Source organism: Balaenoptera physalus (genome assembly GCF_965194825.1).
Source record: "Balaenoptera physalus genome assembly, chromosome: 11".
Lineage (NCBI taxonomy): Eukaryota > Metazoa > Chordata > Mammalia > Artiodactyla > Balaenopteridae > Balaenoptera > Balaenoptera physalus.
The window spans coordinates 85143545-85163953 of record NC_138896.1 but is presented as its reverse complement, the minus strand read 5'-3'; the positions used below and the strand labels follow the sequence as shown (position 1 = coordinate 85163953).

The 20409-nt window shown below is 42.4% G+C and overlaps 1 protein-coding gene across 4 annotated transcripts in view; it reads left to right on the top strand.

Annotated features, from left to right (window-relative positions):
- Positions 1-20409, top strand: part of PRICKLE2 (prickle planar cell polarity protein 2) — a 401122-nt gene that overhangs the window by 264489 nt on the left and 116224 nt on the right. For all 4 annotated transcript variants that reach the window (XM_082412164.1, XM_082412165.1, XM_082412166.1 and 1 more), the window contains 2 exons: positions 15773-15886; positions 18737-18874. In XM_082412164.1, the coding sequence (XP_082268290.1) occupies positions 15773-15886; positions 18737-18874 (252 nt within the window). The remainder of the gene's footprint in view (positions 1-15772; positions 15887-18736; positions 18875-20409) is intronic.

Genomic DNA, 20409 nt, shown 5'->3' with positions numbered 1-20409 from the left:
GGAGAATGAACTGTGTCTGCACTGGGTATGGAGTCATCAGTTGCTCAGGGCAGAGTGTGATCCTGTGACTGGTTTAGGGAGACAGTGGGGTGAAGCGGAAAGAAAATGAGCTTTGAAGTCAGACCTAAATTTAAATCCTGGCTCAGCCCCTTTCTCCTGAGCAGGTCAGATAGGTCGTAATCTAGTCCATCCTCATTATTCATGGATTAGGTATCTGCACATTCACCTCTTTCTCAAAATTTGTAACGCCAAAATCAATATTCATGTCACTTTCACAGTCATTCCCAGACAGGTGCAGAGGGGCAAAATTTTTTTAAGCTGAAGTATAGTTGACTTACAGTATTGTGTTAGTTTCAGGTGTACAGCGAAGTGATTCAGTTATATATTTTTTCAGATTACATTCCATTATCGGTTATTACAAGATATTGAATAACTCCCTGTGCTATACAGTAAATCCTTGTTGCTCATCAAGTATGATAGTGTACACCTGTTAATCCCACACTCCTAATTTGTCCCTCCTCCCTTCTCTTCTCCCCTTTGGTAACCATAAGTTTGTTTTCTGTGTCTGTGAGTCTGTTTCTGTTTTGTATATAGATTCATTTATATTATTTTTTAGATTCCACATATAAGTGATGTCACATAGTATTTGTCTTTCTCTGTCTGACTTCACTAAGTATAATATTCTCTAGGTCCATCCACACTGCTGCAGATGGCAATATTTCATTCTTTTTTATGGCTGAGTAATGTTCTATTGTATATGTATACCACATCTTTTCAAGCCAGTTGTCTGTTGATGGGCATTTGGGTTGTTTCTATGTCTTGGCTATTATAAATAGTGCTGCTATGAATATCGGGGTGCATGTATCTTTTTTGAAGTAGAATTTTCATCTTTTCCCAAGAGTGGGATTGCTGGATCACATGGTAGCTCTACTTTTAGTTTTTTATGGAACCTCTGTACTGTTTTCCATAGTGGCTGCCCCAATTTACATTCTCACCAAGAGTGTAGGAAGGTTCCCTTTTCTCCACATCCTCTCTAGCATTTATTATTGTAGACTTTTTGATGATGGACATTCTGACCAGTGTGAGTTGATCCCTCATTGTGGTTTTGATTTGCGTTTCCCTGTTAATTAGTGATGTTGAGCATCTTTTTGTGTACCTGTTGGCCATCTGTGTGTCTTCTTTGGAAAATGTCTGTTTAGGTCTATTGCCAACTTTTTGATTGGGTTGTTTTTTCAGTATTGAGTTGTGTAGGCAGTTTGTATATTTTGGATATTAACCCCTTGCCAGTCACATCATTTGCAAATATTTTCTCCCATTCAGTAGGTTGTTTTTTTGTTTAATTGATGGTTTCCTTCAGGGGGGCAAAAATTTTGAATATTATTTAGCCATAAAATGTCATGAAGTTCTGATAGATGCTACCACATGAATGAACCTTGAAAACCTTTTGCTAAGTGAAATAAGCCAGACACAAAAAGAAAAACATTGTATGCTTCCACTTGGATGAAATAGCTAGACTCTGTTAATTCACAGAGACAGAAAGCAGATTAGAGGCTACCAGGGGCTGCTAGGAGGGAGAAATGGGGAATTATTGCTTAAATAGGTAGAGAGTTTCTGTTTCGTATGATGAAAAAGTTTTGGAAAATAGATCGTGGAAATGGTTGTACAACTTTGTGATTATAATTAGTGCCACTGAATTGTATACTTTAAAATGGTTAAAATAACAAATCTTATGTTATATATGTTTTACCACAGTAAGAAAAAAATTTTTTAATTTCTTAATTAAAAATCAAGTTTGGTGCAAAGCCAGTGATATTTTGGTGGTGTTTGTTACTGTGGCATATCTAGCTCATCCTAACCAAACTTTCCTTCCTCCCTGTTGTTCCTCTAAAACGGCATAATATAGGACATTTAGAGTCTTATGAACATTATCTAACCTTGAACCTGTAGGCCAGTGTTTTACCTTCGCTGATCATTTGGTTTCTCAGAACAGGGAAGACTAAATTCTTTTTTTTTTTTTTTTTTTTTAATATTTATTTATTTATTTATGGCTGTGTTGGGTCTTTGTTTCTGTGCGAGGACTTTCTCTAGTTGCGGCAAGTGGGGGCCACTCTTCATCGCAGTGCGCGGGCCTCTCACTATCGCGGCCTCTCCTGTTGCTGAGCACAGGCTCCAGACGCGCAGGCTCAGTAATTGTGGCTCACGGGTCCAGCCGCTCCGCGGCATGTGGGATCTTCCCAGACCAGGGCTCGAACCCGTGTCCCCTGCATTGGCAGGCAGACTCTCAACCACTGCGCCACCAGGGAAGCCCCAAGACTAAATTCTTAAAATTGTATCCACGGATACATTTGAAACTTAATGAGGCAAGCAGTGTAACTGAGGCTGAAAGTAGCCTTGGGTCAGAAATACCTACTTCATAATGTATAAATGAGCTCCTTAGTTTTCATATTTTTCCGTGGGTTCACATCCTTTTTATTGTAATGTGCAGAAATGAAACTGCCTTAAAATGAACTGATTCCAAACGAAGATCACCTGTATTTTAAAATGGCTTTCCAACAGTGTTCTGTGAAAGCAAGCTCCAGTCTATGTAAGAATGAATTTTTCTTGGAATTACAACATGTGTTATTATGCGTCACTTTTTAGTTTAAAAGTTGAATTTGTCCTAGGATATCTTCAGTTGCTGCTCTCTCAACTTTTTTTCAAAATGGCTCCACATGACATTGTGAATCTATACTTAGTAATAATAGTGGGGGGAGGGTGGAATGGACTAATTATGTTTACAGCTCTCTACTGTTCTTGTCTTCTTACCTTTTTAAAGAGCGTTTGCCCAAGAAGCGGACTTATAAGTTTCCAACAATGATGTACTGGGACTGGCTTATACAGTATCACAAGATCCAATTGGTCCGTTTTCAGGTATTTTGTAAGCCAGTTAAATTCAGCCATTCTTAGAACTTAATTATATAAACTTATAATTAAACTATTTTAAAAACAAAGGTAATAAATACTCAAACCTCATCACTTCATGATTACTTTCCCATATTTTACTATTACCTGTGCTCTTGAGGTTATTTTGTTTATTAGATCCATACAGTAGAAATACTGTATAATTGTATGCATCTCTTCCCAATCCCACATGCAGTGATGTCACATTGGTGGCTTGAAATCAGCCCTAGTAGGATTATTTATACCATGGAAATGGGCAAATGCTACAGATGTAGGATTGATGTATTGTTTTTTGAAACTCTGAAGTGTTTTTCTCTGCCTCTAATGGCTTCTGCATTATAGTCATTTGCCTACTTGTCTTATACACTCTATTGAAATATAACTTCCTTCAACCAGGGGTAGTTTCTTATGTGTGTGTGTGTCCTTTCCACACAAGTACCCCAGGGTTCCTTGCATGCAGTAGACTGTTAGCCTGCTGGGGCTGCCTTAACAGAATACCACAGACTGGGTGGCTTCAACAACAGAAATTTTTTTCTTCACAGTTTTGGAGGCTGGAGGTCCAAGGTCAAGGTGCGGGCAGGGTTGGTTTCTGGTGAGACCTCTCTTGCCTTGCATTCGGCCACCTTCTTGCTGTGTCTTCACATGGCCTTTTCTCTGTGCATGAGCGCTCCTAGTGTCTCTTCCTCTTCTTACAAGGATATCAGTCCTTTCTGATTACAGCCCCAATCTTGTCACCTCATTTAACCTTAATACCTCCTGAAAGGCTCTTTCTCCAAATACAATCACATTAGGGCTTACAGCTTCAGCGTGTGAATGGGGAGGCGGGCGGCACAGTTCGGTCCATGATATAGACATTTATGACTTATGGATTACATTGCTTTGAAGCTAAGAAATATAGATCCTTCACTGTGTGCCTGTCTTTTTGCTAGTTACATTACAGGCAGACCTCAGAGATTTGCAGTATCAGTTCCAGACCACCACAGTAAAGCAAGTATTGCAATAAAGTCACAAATTTTGTGGTTTCCCAGTGCATGTAAAAGTTATATTTATACTATGCTGTAGTCTATTAAGTGTGCAACAGCATTATGTCAAAAAAAATGTACATACCTTAATTAAAAACCACGTTATTGCTTAAAAATGCTAACCATCATCTGAGCCCTCAACAAGCTGTAATGTTTTTGCTGGAGGGTCTTGCCTTGACAGTGAGGCTGCTGACTGATCAGGGTGGTCGTTCCTGAAGTTGGGGCGGCTGTGGCAGTTTCTTAAAATTAAACAACAATGAAGTTCGCTGCACAGATTGACTCTTCCTTTCACGAACAGTTTCTCTCTAGCACGGCAATGCTGTTTGATGGCATTTTCCCCACAGCAGAACTTCTTTGAAAATTGGAGTCAGTCTTCTCAAACCCCGCCAATGCTTTATCAAGTGAGTTTACGTACTATTCTGAATCCTTTGTTGTCATGTCAGCAGTCTTCACAGCACCTTCACCAGGAGTAGATTATATCTCGAGAAACCACTTTCTTTGCTTATCTATAAGAAGCAAGGGCTCATCTGTTAAAGTTCTATCATGGGATTGCAGCGAATCATTCTCATCTTCAGGCTCCACTCCTAATTCTAGTTCCCTTGTCATTTCCACCACACGTGCAGTTACTTCCCCCACTGAAGTCGTGAACCCCTCAGAGTCATCCATGAGGGTTGGAATTAACTTCTTCCAAACTCCTGTGAATGTTGATATTTTGATGTCTTCTCATGAATCATGGATGTTCTTCCTGGCATCTAGAATGGTGAATCCTTCCCAGAAGGTTTTCAATTGACTTTGCCCAGATCCATCAGAGGAATCACTTTCTTTCCCAGCTATAGCCTTCTGAAATGTATTTCTTAAATAATAAGAGTTGAAAGTCAGAATGGCTCCTTGATCTGTGGGCTGCAGAATGGATGCTGTGTTAACAGGCATGAAAACAATATGAATCTCGTTGTACATCTTCATCAGAGCTCCTGGGTGACCAGGTGCACCGTCAGTGAGCGGTAATACTTTAAAAGGAATCTTTTTTTCTGAGCAGTAGGTCTCAACAGTGGCTTAAAATATTCAGTAAACCGTGTCGTAAACAGATGTGCTGACATCCAGGCTTTGTTGTTCCCTTTATAGAGCACAGGCAGAGTAAATCCAGCATAATTCTTAAGGGCCGTAGGATTTCGGAATGGTAAATGAACATTGACTTCAGCTTAAGGTCACCAGCTGCTTTAGCCCCTAACAAGAGAGTCAGCCTGTCCTTTGAAGCTTTGAAGCCAGGCATTGACTTCTCTTCTGTAGCTATGAAAGTCCTAGATGGCATCTTCTACCAATATGTGGCTGTTTTGTCTACATTGAAAAGCTGTTGTTTAGCATAGCCACCTTCATGAATTATCTTAGCTAGATCTTCTGGATAACTTGCTGCAGCTTCTACATCACCTCTTGCTGCTTCTCCTTGCACTTTTATGTTATGGAGATGGCTTCTTTCTTTAAACCTCATCAACCAACTCTGATAGCTTCAAACTTTTCTTCTGTAGCTTCCTCACCTCTCTCAGCCTTCACATGATAGAAGAGAGTTAGGATCTTGCTCTGGATTAGGCTTTGGCTTAAGGGAATGTTGTGGCTGGTTTGATCTTCTATCCAGACCACTGACACTTTCTCCATATCAGCAATAAGGCTGTTTTGCTTTCTTATCATTTGTGTGTTCACTGGAGCAGCACTTTTAATTTCCTTCAAGAATTTTTTCTTTGCATTCACAACTTGGCTAACTGTTCGGAGAAAGAGGCCTAGATTTCAGCCTATCTCAGCTTTCGACACGCCTTTTTCACTAAGTTTAATCATTTCTAGCTTCTGATTTAAAGTGAGAGATGTGCAACTCTTCCTTTCACTTGAACACTTAGAGGCCATCGTAGGATTGTTAATTGGCCTAATGACAATATTGTTGTGTTTCAGGGAATAGGGAAGCCCAAGCAGAAAGGGAGAGATGAGGGAATGGTTGGTTGGTGGAACAGTCAGAACACACACAACATTTATCAATTAAGTTCGATAAATGGGCGTGCTTCGTGGTGTCCCAAAGCAATTACAGTAGTAACTGATCACAGCAGCTACTCCGCCGAATATGCCCATTCACCCCTGAGAGCATACTATCACTTAATAAATCCTCAATTTGCTTTCTTGGAAAAAAAAATCACTAATCACAGATTATTATAACTAATAAAATAACAGTGAAAAAGTTAGGAATATTGGGAGAATTACCAGAGAATGTGACACAGAGGCACAAAGTGAGAGAATGCTATTGGAAAAATGGTGCTGATGGACTTGCCTGTCGCAGGATTGCCACAAACCTTCAATTTGTAGAAAACACCATATCTGCAAAGCACAGTAAAGCAAAGCTCACTAAAATGATGTGTGTCTGTATAACATTTGAGCCTCATAGCAATATTTCAAAGTAAATATTATTATCCCCATTTTACAGATAGGAACATTGACTCTATAAGAGAGAAAAAATTTGCCCAACTGTGTACACATGGGAAGTGTTCAGTCCATTATTCAGACCCAAACAGTGTGACTCCAGAGTCCAAACGCTTAGCCACTCTAAGAAACTGCTACCCTGCTTTTTCATACACATGTATGTGTGTATTTTGTCTAAAGGCAATATTGAAACTGTTATCCAAAAAGTAAGCAACTGTTGGGGAATTTTTAGTAGCATATACGCAAATGTGTAGACATTCTGCAAAGTGTTTTGGTAAAATTGAGGTGGGGCAGTCTTATAATTGCACCTTAAAGGGAGAGTATTGAAATTCCCAGTTCTTCCGTTTCGAAGACCTCTTCTTTAAGACAGGATAAAATAAATAACTGTCAGATAATGCTCCAAACTAAATGGAAAGTATTTTCTAACTAGACATTGAAGTTTAATATTCTAAATTAAAAAAAAATTTTTTTAACATCTTTATTGGAGTATAATTGCTTTACAATGGTGTGTTAGTTTCTGCTGTATAACTAAGTGAATCAGTTATACATATACATATATCCCCATATGTCTTCCCTCTTGCATCTCCCTCCCTCCCACCCTCCCTATCCCACCCCTCTAGCTGGTCACAAATCACCGAGCTGATCTCCCTGTGCTATGCGGTTGCTTCCCACTAGCTATCTGTTTTACGTTTGGTAGTGTATATATGTCCATGCCACTCTCTCACTTTGTCACAGCTTACCCTTCCCCCTCCCCATATCCTCAAGTCCATTCTCTAGTAGGTCTATGTCTTTATTTCCATCTTGCCCCTAGGTTCTTTATGACCTTTTTTTTTTTTTCCTTAGATTCCATATATATGTGTTAGCATACGGTATTTGTTTTTCTCTTTCTGACTTACTTCACTCTGTACGACAGACTCTAGGTCCATCCAGATGGACAAATAACTCAATTTCGTTTGTTTTTATGGCGGAGTAATATTCCATTGAATATATGTGCCACATCTTCTTTATCCATTCATCCGATGATGGACACTTAGGTTGCTTCCATGTCCTGGCTATTGTAAATAGAGCTGCAATTTTAACGACAAGGATTGGAAAGGGAGCAAGCATGTGAGCGCAGACAGGCATAGCTGCAGAACAACTCACCTGATTTTGAATCCCAGTACCTGCTTAGGACGAAATGTGATTATTTTCTTTAATTTCTTTGAACAGAGTTGACTCAACTTGAAAGAAGTTCTCTGGCTTCAAATCAGAAGGGGTGTTGCTTTTGTCCTTTCCTCTTAAAGAAACAGTACATTGACAGTTATTTTATTCATCCTTTTCTTAGCGTCTCCATCATGCATCCCACATCAGTGATCTCTGGTGAAAAAGCAAGGGCTTGGGTGGCGTGAAAGGGAAGCTCTGTGAGCTTTACTCTGGTTCCTCCTGAAGCCTCACCTGTGTGTTCTGTTGCTGCCTGTCCCTGTTCACATCCATTGATAAACCAGAAAGGCAGAGAGATGAGATCTGAACACAGCACGCATTCATTCAGCAAACATTTGTTGAGTGCCTACTGTGTGTGACACCTTTTTCTGGGGATAGATGGTGCACAAAGCCCCAGGTATTCACATTCTAGAGGGAAAAGAGAGACAATGAACAAGTAGATTATGTATCAGCAACTGGTAAATTATTTGTAGAAAAGCAGGTTAAGGGTTTACCATTGTCAGCACTACTGACATTTTGATCCAGATCATTCTTTACTGTGGAAACCACCCTATGCATTGTAGGAGCTTTAGCAGCATCCCTGGCCTTGACCCACTTTCTGTCAATAGCACACACGCACACACGCACACACACACACACATACACACACACCCCAGTTGTGACAACCGAAAATGTCTCCAGACATTGCCGAATATCCCTTGGGGGTCAACATTAGCCCCAGTTGAGAAGCGTTGGTCTAAAGAGTAAGAGGTGGAGGTACTGATATATTGGGATCAGGGAAGACCTACCTGTGTTTTAAGGTGACTTTTGAGCAAAGACTGGAAGAAGTGAGAATAGGCATCCTGTAAATTCTGGGGGAAGAATGTTTGCAGCAGAGAATGGCTAGTGCAAAGGCACTGAGGTGAGAGGCATAGCAAGGAGGTCCTTGTGAGCAGGACTGAACGGGAAGAATGTCGCAAGTGATACGATCAGCCAGCTCTTCCGGAAGCCAGATCATGATCCTATAGTGAGGGCTTCGGCTTTGAATCAGAGGGTGATGGGAAGTCATGAAGGGTTTTGAGAAGAGCAGTGAGTGATGTGACCTGGTTTATCTTCACATGAGGTTGTTCTTGCTGAATAATCACCTGCAAAGGGCACAAAGGTGAAAGCCAGGGTCCAGAAGCAGCCGTGGCAATAATTCCAGTGAGCACTTAGTCAAGGCTGGACTGGTTGTGAGGGGATGGGTGAAAGTGACTGGATTCTGGGTATATTTTGAACCTAAATCTGACATGGTTTGCTGTTGAATCAGACATCGGCTGTGAGCAAAAAAGAAAAGAAGGGGTCTTTGAAATATTCTTCTTTGAAAATACCCCAAATGAGCTTTTATTCTTGATTTTTGATCCTACTCCTATGGGAGTTTAAGCGCGATGCAGACATTGGTTAGGCATTAGGTTTTAGACTTATTTCCTAAATTACTTCCTGAGTAAACCAATTAAAATTATAATGCACGTCTCCAGGAGAAAAGGGAAGGAGCCAAACTCGGTATGATTTTACCTCTTAGACGCTGCTTAACAACACTTTTCTCCTATTGCTTGGGTAATGAAATTCGGGCAGGTGGGAGCCAAATGAACAAACGGGCCCTCAGAAGCAGCCTGTCACCCCGTGCTCATAGGTATAATGCTACCTGATTATTCTCCAGGTCCCCATTTGGGAACTAGTGTGCAGTTTTCATAAAAACCACCATGTGCCTCCAATTCACGCAACATCTCTCCCTTCTCTGTAGCACCTGCCTTCTGAGACCTCAGGCATATGCTAGATATTGCCTCCCTGGATTGAGGTAGATTAACCAAGGTTCCAAGATTCTGTGGGAGAGGCAGAATGTGAAATAAAGGCTCAATCTTCTAGTTAGTCTCTGAGTTAAGGTGGGCTTTTATAAAACCTTCCTAATGTGTCAGCCCACATCAGTGATTACACTCCGGGAATTTTTACCTTTACCTTGTAAAATCACATTTGCTTTCCCCTTAAAGCAGTGTTTCTCCTGGTTGGGTGTGAGGTTTTTATTAAGAATGCAGAATTCTGGGCTCTATTTCAGACCCAGAGGGATAAAAATAGGAATAATGTTCAATAAGGGCCCTAAATGATTCTGTAGTATGCTAACATTTGAGAACTATTGCTGTATCATTAGGAATTGCATTCACTTCCAAGTAACTGAAATGTAAATAAAGAACTAGTTTATTTCTCTTATTGCTTAAAGAAGTTCAGTGATAGGCAACCCAGGGCTAGTATGATGGCTCTGTGATATATTCAGAAACTCCCATTCTTAAGGTTACTTCATGGTATAAGATGGCTGCTGACCTCCTGCTGTTGTGTGTACATTGCAGCCAGGAAGCAGGAAGGAAGGGGAAATTGGGCAAAAAGACCTTTGTCAACTACTTGGCCTCCTTTAAAAGAGCTCTCCCAGAAGTCACATCTGTACATGTCATTGGCCAGAATTTATTCAGATGGCCACATGTAGCCACTCCAGAGGTACAGAAATATTGTCCTTAGCTGGGCATATTGATGCTCTAAGTAAAATGATAGTATTCTAATTAAGGAAGAAAAGAAAATGGATATGATATTGGGCAGCCATCTCTGCCAGAACTGCCTTACACCATCATACCATGGTGGTGTGGAAAGACTGTTTAATTTGGAGTACATCATTTTACTTACTGTCAGTTCATTTTGAACCATATGTTGGTTATGTTATGGAGAACACCAAAGGAAAACATGTTTATCATTTCTGTGGTCAATCATGCAGACATATTAGGAATTTACTTTATCTTTTTGTCTTCTTTTCCATCCATCTGCTAGTCTTTTTTTTTTTTCCCCCCTTGATAAAGAAGCCCAAGAATCCGTGCAAAACAAAGGGAGAGGATGAGGAAGCCAAGTTTAGAAGTGGCCCTACCATGTTTTAGCTGTGTGACTCTCAATGTGATGAGTGTAATGTACCACCTCCAGGCTGTGGGGAGGGTTCACAAGACACTGTATATAAAAAACACTTCAGGCATAAGAGCAACTCAATAAAAAAATACGTTCCTTGATCCCTTCCTTCATTTGGACAGTGAAGGACAGTTGGTTCTAAATTCAGCCCCAAAATTCTGACTTCGTTGTTGGGTTCCCGCTCTAAGAAAATAGGAATGCTTTTGATATGGAAAATGTACCACCCCCAAATTTGAGCACTTTGCCATTAGGATTTCTCATTGTTGTAGGAACTGGTGGAATCCGCCTGCTTAAGTATATGTGTAGGTGTAGAAGGAGACATGTACAAAATTGAGTGAAATTGAACAAGTTCTTTTGCCTCCTCTGGGTCTCCTGGGGTGCCTGGCAATCCCATGGGTTGGCTGTTGAAGGAAAACACTTGGGTGACTCTAAAACTCTTCAAATGGGCTCCCTTGAACCAACAGCAGGGGCATCCCCTGAGAACTGGTTAGAAATGCAAATGATCGCCCTCGCCCCCAAGGCCCCCTGAATTAGAAATGTGTATTTTAACAAGCCTTCCAGGTGGTTCTGGTGGAAGCTAACATGTGAGAACCACCGCTCTAAGTAAAGCACGTTTCTCTCCAACGAGGAGCCATTGACTCCCTGGCTTCCATCTCTGCTCAGGCAGAAGTGCTGCCAAATGTGCAGTTCCTTCTGACAAACCCAGTCTTTCCAGCTGGGCGAGGTCTTGCTTTGCAGACTTTATTTGCACACTGACTAAAGCTCTTACAATCCGTCTGACACAGACTGACGTTATTGCCAAACCTCGCTGTTGGGAGTAACACTTTAAATAAAGGCCTTCAGCTATTTCGTTTTCCTAAGCCAGTTTGTTGTGTTCAGGATGCTTTTGTTTGGAGGAAATGTACCTCGTGTGGCTACACCCAGCGCACAATCACAGGGCATCTCTACCTGGGAATCTGTAAATGGAGGGAAGTTCCTAGCACATTCCACAGACCTGCGTTTGGAGAAATATACTCAGTATACACAGGAAGAAAAATCAAGTTATCAACCTGCCGGATAATAGCTGGGTAATGATCATCACTGACAAAGTTCTATTGGATTTGACTATTTACTTGTAAAAATTAACAAGTGAAACATGTTTGGGCTAAAATGAGCAATCTGCAGGGTTTTCATGGGTGGTGCCAATTTTCACTTTTGTAGTGCCAGAAAGTATACCAAATATTTTCCCCTTACTATTGGTATGATTGGTGTTTGTTCTGAGCTATACAGTAGTTTTATTATGGAAGGTGCCAAAACATTTCCGTGCATGTGGCATTTCCATGTTCAGCCAGAGACAGATTGGGAAAGAGAGCCGTTTCTCCCTCATTCCCATCTGTCTGCTAATCCCCTTTGCTCAATGAAGAGCTTGCAAAGTCCAGCTTCTAAACACCAGGAGGAGACACAGAAGCCACCATGAAGGGGGGTTATTTTTACTCCTGGACTTGAACAGGCTTTAAAGAGAACTGGACGTGGTAAAGGACCAACTCACTCTCCTGCCTCACAGCAAGTCAGATCACCTACCATGTGATATGGGGGTGATTTGGTAGGTTGTTAATTAATAATTAGCTGATTTGGTTTGATAAATGGAGTATTTTAGCAGGTAAGTTTTTAAGTCATCTGTCAAATTATTGGTTGCCTTGTGAGAAATTATGTTAGCACATTTTATATTGAAGGAGTTATGGGAATACTGGTAGAAAAGATGCGTTTTCGGTGGTGGTGATGAGTAGGCTGCAATTATAGAAGGCAACACAAGATGTTGGGACTTCCCTGGTGGTGCAGTGGTTGAGAATCTGCCTGCCAATGCAGGGGACACGGGTTTGAGCCCTGGTCTGGGAAGATCCCACATGCCGCGGAGCACCTAAGCCCGTGCGCCACAACTACTGAGCCTGCGCTCTAGAGCCCGTGAGCCACAACTACTGAGCCCACGTGCTGCATCTACTGAAGCCCGCATACCTATAGCCCGTGCAATGCAACTAGAGAAGCCACCGCAGTGAGAAGCCCGCACACCGCAACAAAGAGTAGCCCCTGCGCACCGCAACAAAGAGTAGCCCCCGCTCGCTGCAACTAGACAAAGCCTGCGCGCAGCAACGAAGACCCAACGCAGCCAAAAATAATGAATAAATAAAAATAAATAAAAATTTTTTTTAAAAAAAGGCAACACAAGATTTCCAGCCAGGAAAGGTGTTCCACAAGAGTAGTCACTGCCTCTGTTGACTTAAGAATTCAGTCTTTAAGATGGATGTCAGCATACTGAGGTATTTATTTACCACCTAAATATCTCTAGAGCTCTCCATCACTGCCTCCCCCTTAGTCCAATCATGTGTTGGGACTCCTTTATCCTCCCGTCTTAAAATGGCATGGAACCTCTACATTCCAATCTCCAGGTGTGGCCCTTGCCCAAGATGGGGTAGGCAGGAGCCTTCTGTAAGGAAGTGGAATTGAGCAAAGCTAGTCAGTCTAGGGTGGACTCTTGAACAGGGCTTGTGTAAACTGAAGTCCTGTGGGGAACAGATCTGCAGAGAGGAAAGAATAGAGCAAAGGTAGAAGGACACCAGGCTTAGGGAGATGGGAAATCCCTTACTAATCACCTTCCATTGGAAGTTTCCATTTCCTCAAGAGGCCCTACCATACTGCTGGGTTTTTTGAGAAAACACTACATCTTTATAATAATTTACCTTTTTTTCCGCTGAAACCAAGCTAGCTTAAATCACATTTTATCCCTTGCAGCCTTCTTTCTTAGACCAATTATAAGTGGGGGGCTCCCCAGGGTTGGTCTCACTCTACAAGCCGACAGTGTTACCCTACCTCTTAAAATGGAAGGAAGGCCAGGAAGATCTGGATTGTTCCATTTGGAGTATACCAGGCTGGACAATATACTTATTGCTGTGTATTCATATTATTTATTGTTATTGAGGGCCAAATGCTCTGTCTCCACTCTCGTTTACTTTACTTACCACAGTCATATGATGAGGATTCTGAGAGGTTTTGTTAACTTGCTCAGGAACACGGGGATGGGAAAGGACAGAGCCATGACTGGGGGTTCAGGTCTACCTGGCCATGCTGCAGAGAAGGTACAGGGAAAACTCCAGCCTGGGTCAGCCTTGGACGGTAGCAGAGAGACCTTCCTTGTTCAAGGTACCAGTTCAGAAGATGACTGCTCTGGGCAGTGAAGAGAGAGGTGTGTGAGTGATGAGGGGTGATTGAGAGGAACGTCAGTGGAGCTCAAATCAGATTCTTTGTGATCAAGCATCCACAGTGATTCATTTTATTTTTTTAAATTTATTTTATTGAAGTACGGTTGATTTATAGTGTTGTGTTAATTTCTACTGTACAGCACAGTGATTCGGTTTTACATATATATCCATTCTTTTTCACATTCTTTTCCATCATGGTTTATCGCAGGATATAGTTTCCTGTGCTGTACAGTAGGACCTTGTTGTTTATCCACATAACGATTCATTTTATATTAGCATTTGTCCCTAATGTTCTATAACCATAATGGGAGCTGTGAGAATGACAAAGTGATGTTTCCACAAGGCTTTTCCGCCAGTCATTTTTTGACCTGGGAGGCAAAGGCCATTCCCCAAGACACAGGGACGGGGCCTGCTTCTTTATATACCTGGCCCTTACCTGGTGAGGCATATGGGGCACGAATCTCCCGAGCACATAATGGTGTGCCAGTCTCTGATGGGCTCATCGCCAGCTTCTAACCCCAATCTAACTCATGATCTGGGCTTGTGTTTCTTCTCAGAGAGAGTGCCAGTAACCTGTGGGCTGCCTTCAAAACCCGGAACCATTGTTTCCCATCCTGAGACTTGGCTTCCTGCCAGGTGCCTCTAGGGAGGGGTTGCAGGGCCCTGGGTCCCCAAAGCCAGCTAGTCTACAGCAAGAAGTCTCTTTATGTTTACCTTTGGGATTTGATTAAGAGGATGATACACACATGATGGTGAATGGTTACGATCATTTGTTATGAAAATAAGGATAGCTTACCCATCTTTTTTTAAGGCTTTGTTATCACAAAACCTTCTTCCTCTCTCTTCTAACCATTATGATTTCGTTTCTGGAGATCAAAGTAGACAGAGCTTTCGCAACTCTTCACCCCAGCATTCCCAGAACGTGTGGTCATATCCAAGGCTCCCCAAACTCAAGGGAATGTGACCACGTTTGTGGAGCGTAGCCAATATGCTGAATGTAGAGCCCCAAGTCTTCTGTCTTCTCCGTTTTGTTGAATGAATGCCATGTTTCACAAGAGTTGGTCATGATGCTGAGAGACAGTTGAAAAGTATTTTCCATGATGTCATCTCAGCTTGTGGGATTTTTTTTTTTGGCCTCTCCTATATAAAGCATACCTTCTGTTTTGGCCAGTTTTGTCCCCTAGTTTTACATACAGCTGGATGCTAGGATGTCTGTTTTCTTTTCTCAGGCAAAATTAGATGTTTGGTGCTTTCCCAAGTAGTTGTTAGGGTTGAATGAGCCTCAGAAATTGTAAGAATATGTCCTAACATCTGTAAACAGGAGCATTCTAGGATGTACAAAAAAAGTCACGTTAATGACAATTTTTAATTACACGCTCTGTATCCCGAATTCAGTGACTCTTTTTTTTTTTTTTTTTTTTTTTTGACAGATCTGAGCTGCTTCCTGTCCTTACAAAAAGCTTAAAACCTAGAGGGCTTTTAATGTAGGTGGAGGCTGAGGGACCCAAGAGTTCTCCGCACGCCAAAGACTGGCGTTGACTCCAGCGCCAAGGCAGGCGCTGACACATCGCTTTGGCTAGGAAGGCAGGTTACATGCTGGAGACTCACAGAGAAAATGGTAAAGCCAGCTCTCGGGGGAGCCTGCCGAGAAAGCCCTACCCTCCGGGTTCACCAGCATGTTTGCCAGAATCTCTTTTTCTAGGAAAAGTTTGCTAGCTTTATTTTTCCCTTACAGAGAGAGGAAAAGCCCCAAGACATGGGTGATCTGTGGGACTCTTTCTTCAAGGATGAATTTCTCTGCTTGCAGTGAGAAACTCATGTGCTGTTGAGTTTCACGAAGGACGGGGGCAGCGGGAAGCAGATGTGTCCTGTTGTGGGAATCATCTCCCCAGGACGTGGGAGTGGGCAGGTGGTTTGAGTAATGGGTGAGTTATCTGTATCTGTGTGCTTTCCATCCTTCAGGTTCACCAGTACTATAGCTGTCTCCCAGAAGAGAAAGTGCCCTATGTCAACAGTCCTGGAGAGAAACTTCGAATCAAGCAGCTATTACACCAGCTGCCACCACATGACAATGAGGTAACGGGCTAGAGGGGCCTTCGGAAGACTTTTCTTAGAACTTTCTGTGAACCGTTACCTTTTTCATAATCAGAATGCTGCGATCAGTGAGATCCCCAACGAAAAACTCTGGCAGTTTAGTTTAGGTTTTAGCTTCCTTAATTAGAACTAAAAGGAACTGTCGGACACCTTCTGGAGAGGGTTACCGAAAAGCAGAATCTCATTATGGAGTGGATTCGCCTCTGTGCCTGGCACTACTAGCTATTTGAGGTAACTGGGGAGCGCTAAAATTTAAAAGTTCAAGTCCAGGTTTTGTTAGTTGAAGGACATACGATGCTGGTTGCCTGAGCCTGTAAGATGATTGAGATTCCCTGGGCAGTTCAAGTCCGGCACAAACTTTGAGACTCTCTTGAATTTTCAGCATCATTTCTTAGTAAATGAGTATGTAAGTTTTCCATCTTACACTGCAGGAGAAGTTACATGTCCAGATTTGCAGCTGTGAACATTTGTGTTTTTGTCGTTTCCAGTCCAACTTGCCAAGGCCACCCTTTATACTCTTGAAAGTATGACTCTCAGGCTGTCCTTTTTTCTGAACCCAGACACAGGGCAGTGTAAGCAGGCATTCATCGTCTTTGAACTCAAATTGATTCTAAAGGGAAATTTGTAAATACGCTTTTAAAAGATCATCATGCTTGGCAGGTTTAGATTTGCAAACTAGAAATTAATTTTCAAGTATCTGGTTTTTAAAAATAGTGATCCTACAGAATCACATTGTCTGCTTAACTCTGATTGTGATTTAAAGAAAAACATAACTTTAAGTTGAAAGGAGAAATTTAAAACCCCTTTAGAGAGCTGGACCCCAGCTTGTTACCAACTGCCCCCACCCATAAGCTCAGTCCCTGAGGAAATGAGTGAGTACTTTTTTAGTCTTTATCTTCCCACATTTGAGTAAAAGGAATAAATCAAGAGCCTCAAAAGTGAATTTGAATAAGTAGAGCAAAAGCTTAAAAACTGAAGCAACTCCCTAGAAAGACAGTCACAATTCCCTTTCCTATTGTTTATTTCAGACTTCATAAAACACATTTAAATAATGCTTTCTCCTTTAAAGAAGAGAGCAAGCATTGTAACCTGATGACCAGATAACTAATTTGGAATTGAAAATGTGGGTTTTTACAAGCAGGAGGGGTGTGCCTTTCTTTCAAAGCATGTCCATAAATTGTCAGTGGTGTAACCATATATTCTGGGCTGTTCAGGTCATTGCAGTTCTTTCTCCACATGAAGACTTTTTTTTTTTTTTTAACCTTTTTTTACTTGATAGAGGGACGTGATCTGTTCTTTTCTGCTTTTTAATGATTAATTCTGTTTATGGTTAACTGTGGTTTCATGAAAAGAGACCCTTCACATTTTGTCTTCCTGTTGGTGAGAATTGCTTACATGTGACCCAGTAGACAGATTTGCCCATTTGACATGGCCTTTTTAAGGACAGAGGGTGAATCTAAAGTAAATATTTGATCATTCTCTTTTTCACCCAGATTAGACAATTTTGATGTATACAGCTGCAGTGGTTTTCAAACTAGTCCTGGTTCAAAGGTTTCCCTTTAACCATCTGTAGGACAAATCATCGGGGCAAGTCAGTTAAACTTGCTGATACTCAGTTTATTCTAAAGTAAGATGGGGTGGGATTAGAACCATGTTTCCCGAAGTGTAGCAGATCCATGACTTTGGTTGGTACATGGCCATGGCAATAAATAATATTGAACCACATAATGCGAGACTCACTACCTTTTCAATTGCATTTCATTCCTTGTGATTGAGTTGTCAAGGGGGAAATTTTAGTTTGGTGGGAGCAGGTATCTCACACCTGCTAGTCTCCATTTTTAAGTAACAGCATTAAGAACCTCCGTTTCAGAATCTCCGACAAGCAAAAGTAGCCAGCTAGAATCCAGCAATGTGGTTTTGTTTTCAGTCTCGTATTTAGTTTTATGGTCGCTCTGTTTTTCACAAGTGATATTGCTTTTCTATTTTTAGTCATAATATACTTTCTTTTCAAGTAAATGTATTCAAGTAAAAAAAAGTGAGTCAGTTTTTAAAACAGTATTAAGTAAACAATAGTTCAAGATTATAGCAAAATTCCCAAAGTGTGCATAAATAAAAGAGAGAATGGGAAATAGCAGATTTGAATATCTTTAATGTCCCTCCCTTAATTCTGTGAGTTTCTGTGTCGGACAAGAAGGAAAATATCTTATGCAAGTTGATGCATTAACCAGAGCCCAGCGGGCAGTCCTCTCCCTCCTACACACAGATAAACATGCAGGGACTTGCGTGAAGTAACACAGATAGCTCTGGACCAACTCCTCAGAATCACGCCTTTGGTTCCCATCTCATTTTGGGAAACAGAAGCTGTGAGCACGTTGACCACTATTCTGGCTCGTTGGCCCGGAGCCATTCTTTGGTGTCAAGGATCGTTTCCATGGGCACATGGAGGTGAAAGTATCACGATCAATTTGAAGATCCAGATCACTTTGAAAGAAGGAGAAAGTCCCAGATCTTGACTAGCAGCAAAGCTATCCCAGATGGTATGGCTCTTAGTGTGGTGAGCAGAGTGGGACAGAGGATGAGGAACAGTTACAGACCATTGGCCTGCCCAAGAATGGGGCTCTGGAGTTCGGAGCCTCTAGGAAGCTCTTTTGATGGTCAGCAATCTCAGGTAGAGACTCACTTAAATAGCCCCCAGCCTGGTGGTGTTCAAGTGCCCACAAGGACTGTGAAACCAAATGGGAGTGTGTTTAATGAGCACAGTCTGAGGCCTGGGCTTCAGGAACCCTCAGGAGCAAGGGTGACCCCTCCATGCCATCCTCTGTGTCTGTCCAGGTTCGCTATTGCAACTCCCTGGATGAGGAAGAGAAGAGGGAGCTGAAGCTCTTCAGCAACCAGCGGAAACGTGAAAACCTGGGTCGTGGCAATGTCAGGCCCTTCCCGGTCACCATGACGGGAGCGATCTGTGAACAGGTGAGCGTGGATTCCGAGGCGTGCCGAGGGGATTGCTCTGACATCCTTTCACTCATTCATTCAACAGTTATTTTACTGAGAACCTACTTTGTAGGCCTGGGGGATACAGCCGTGAACAAAAGATTTGAAAGCTTGATCTTGCCCTTGTAAGGAGTTCCGTTCTAGGGCAGAAGTCAGACAGTAACATAAATAAGATAGAAAAAATTCAGTGGGGAAGGGGGTTAGTGTTGGGAGTGTGCAGTGGTTGCAATTTTCACAGTAAAGTGACTGGGAAGGCCCCACAAAGACATGCAGGAACTGAGGGGGAGTGAGTCATGCAGATGGTGGAATGGGGGGGGTGGCTAAGGGAGCAACAAGTTCAAAGGCTCTGCGGCAGGAGCCGTTTCTGTGCTGTTTGAGGAACAGCAGGTTGGCAAGTGTGGCAGGGCAGAGGGGATAAAGAAGAGAATGAGTAGATGAAGTCAGGTTTCACAGAGGGTTGGGTAAGCCACTGGAAGGAGATAGGGAGCCACTGGAAGGATTTGAGCAAAGGAATGACATGATGGAATTACATCTCAAAATGAGTCCTTTAGAAAGTGGAATTTGCCTGGACCATGGGTCAGCCTCTTTCCCAGGGTCATCCCAGGACCAGTGCCATTTAAACAGGTGGTAAATGGTCATCTCCTTGGGTTTGAGGGTTCTTTAGCACAGTGCATGAAGCCCCCTGCATTCTTTCTAGGACCTCACTGAGTCGGAAGTCTGGATTTGTTTTTTCTTTGACTCTCCTGTGGAGTTCTCTGGGCATGGTGGAGGAGGGTTTTCAAGAAAGCAGGGTGGGAATCCAGCCTGCCTGGGTTCACCCTGCCCCCCCTCTTGACCTCCAAAAGCCTTCTGGTGCTGATGGTCATATTTTGGACACGTCTCTTAGCCCTGCTGCTAAGAGAGTAGCCCCATCTAACTCCTTAAGCGCTTTGGGGACCCATTCACGTACTGAAAATATGCGAACTGGATTGGTGAAGAGAAGGCAAGATACTACCTGAGCGGAGGGGATACCATTTGGGGGCCCTTTTTGGGGATTTCAGAGGGATAGTGTGGGAAGGCGCAGGTGGATGGAATGGAGATGCTACTTATCAGGGGAGCCAAAGGACCACAGATTTGGCAGTGGGATGGGGTCTTCATCCTTGACACCTGCCCCTGAGATGTAGGTGGTCAGAGGTTAAGATGTGAGATTCTGTGTGCTCAGTTCAGGGCCTCTGCCACTCTCGGGTCATTCTTGACCAGTCCAGGCGGACTTCCCTAAGACAATGGGAAGGTTGGGTGTTTCATGGGCAGGTGTCAAGAGTGGCATGGAAGAGTGACAAGAGCCTGGAGGCAGAAAGACATAAGATTGACTCGTGTTTCTGCCAGATGGCAGTGACCATGTTACTTTTCCTAATGGTTTTGCTGCCAAATGGGGATAACAAATGCCTAGGTCATAGAATCATGGTGAGGATTCAATGGGATTCTGTGTTGTTAAAGTAATTCGACAAGGAGGCCATTGGACTGGGGTGGCTCTA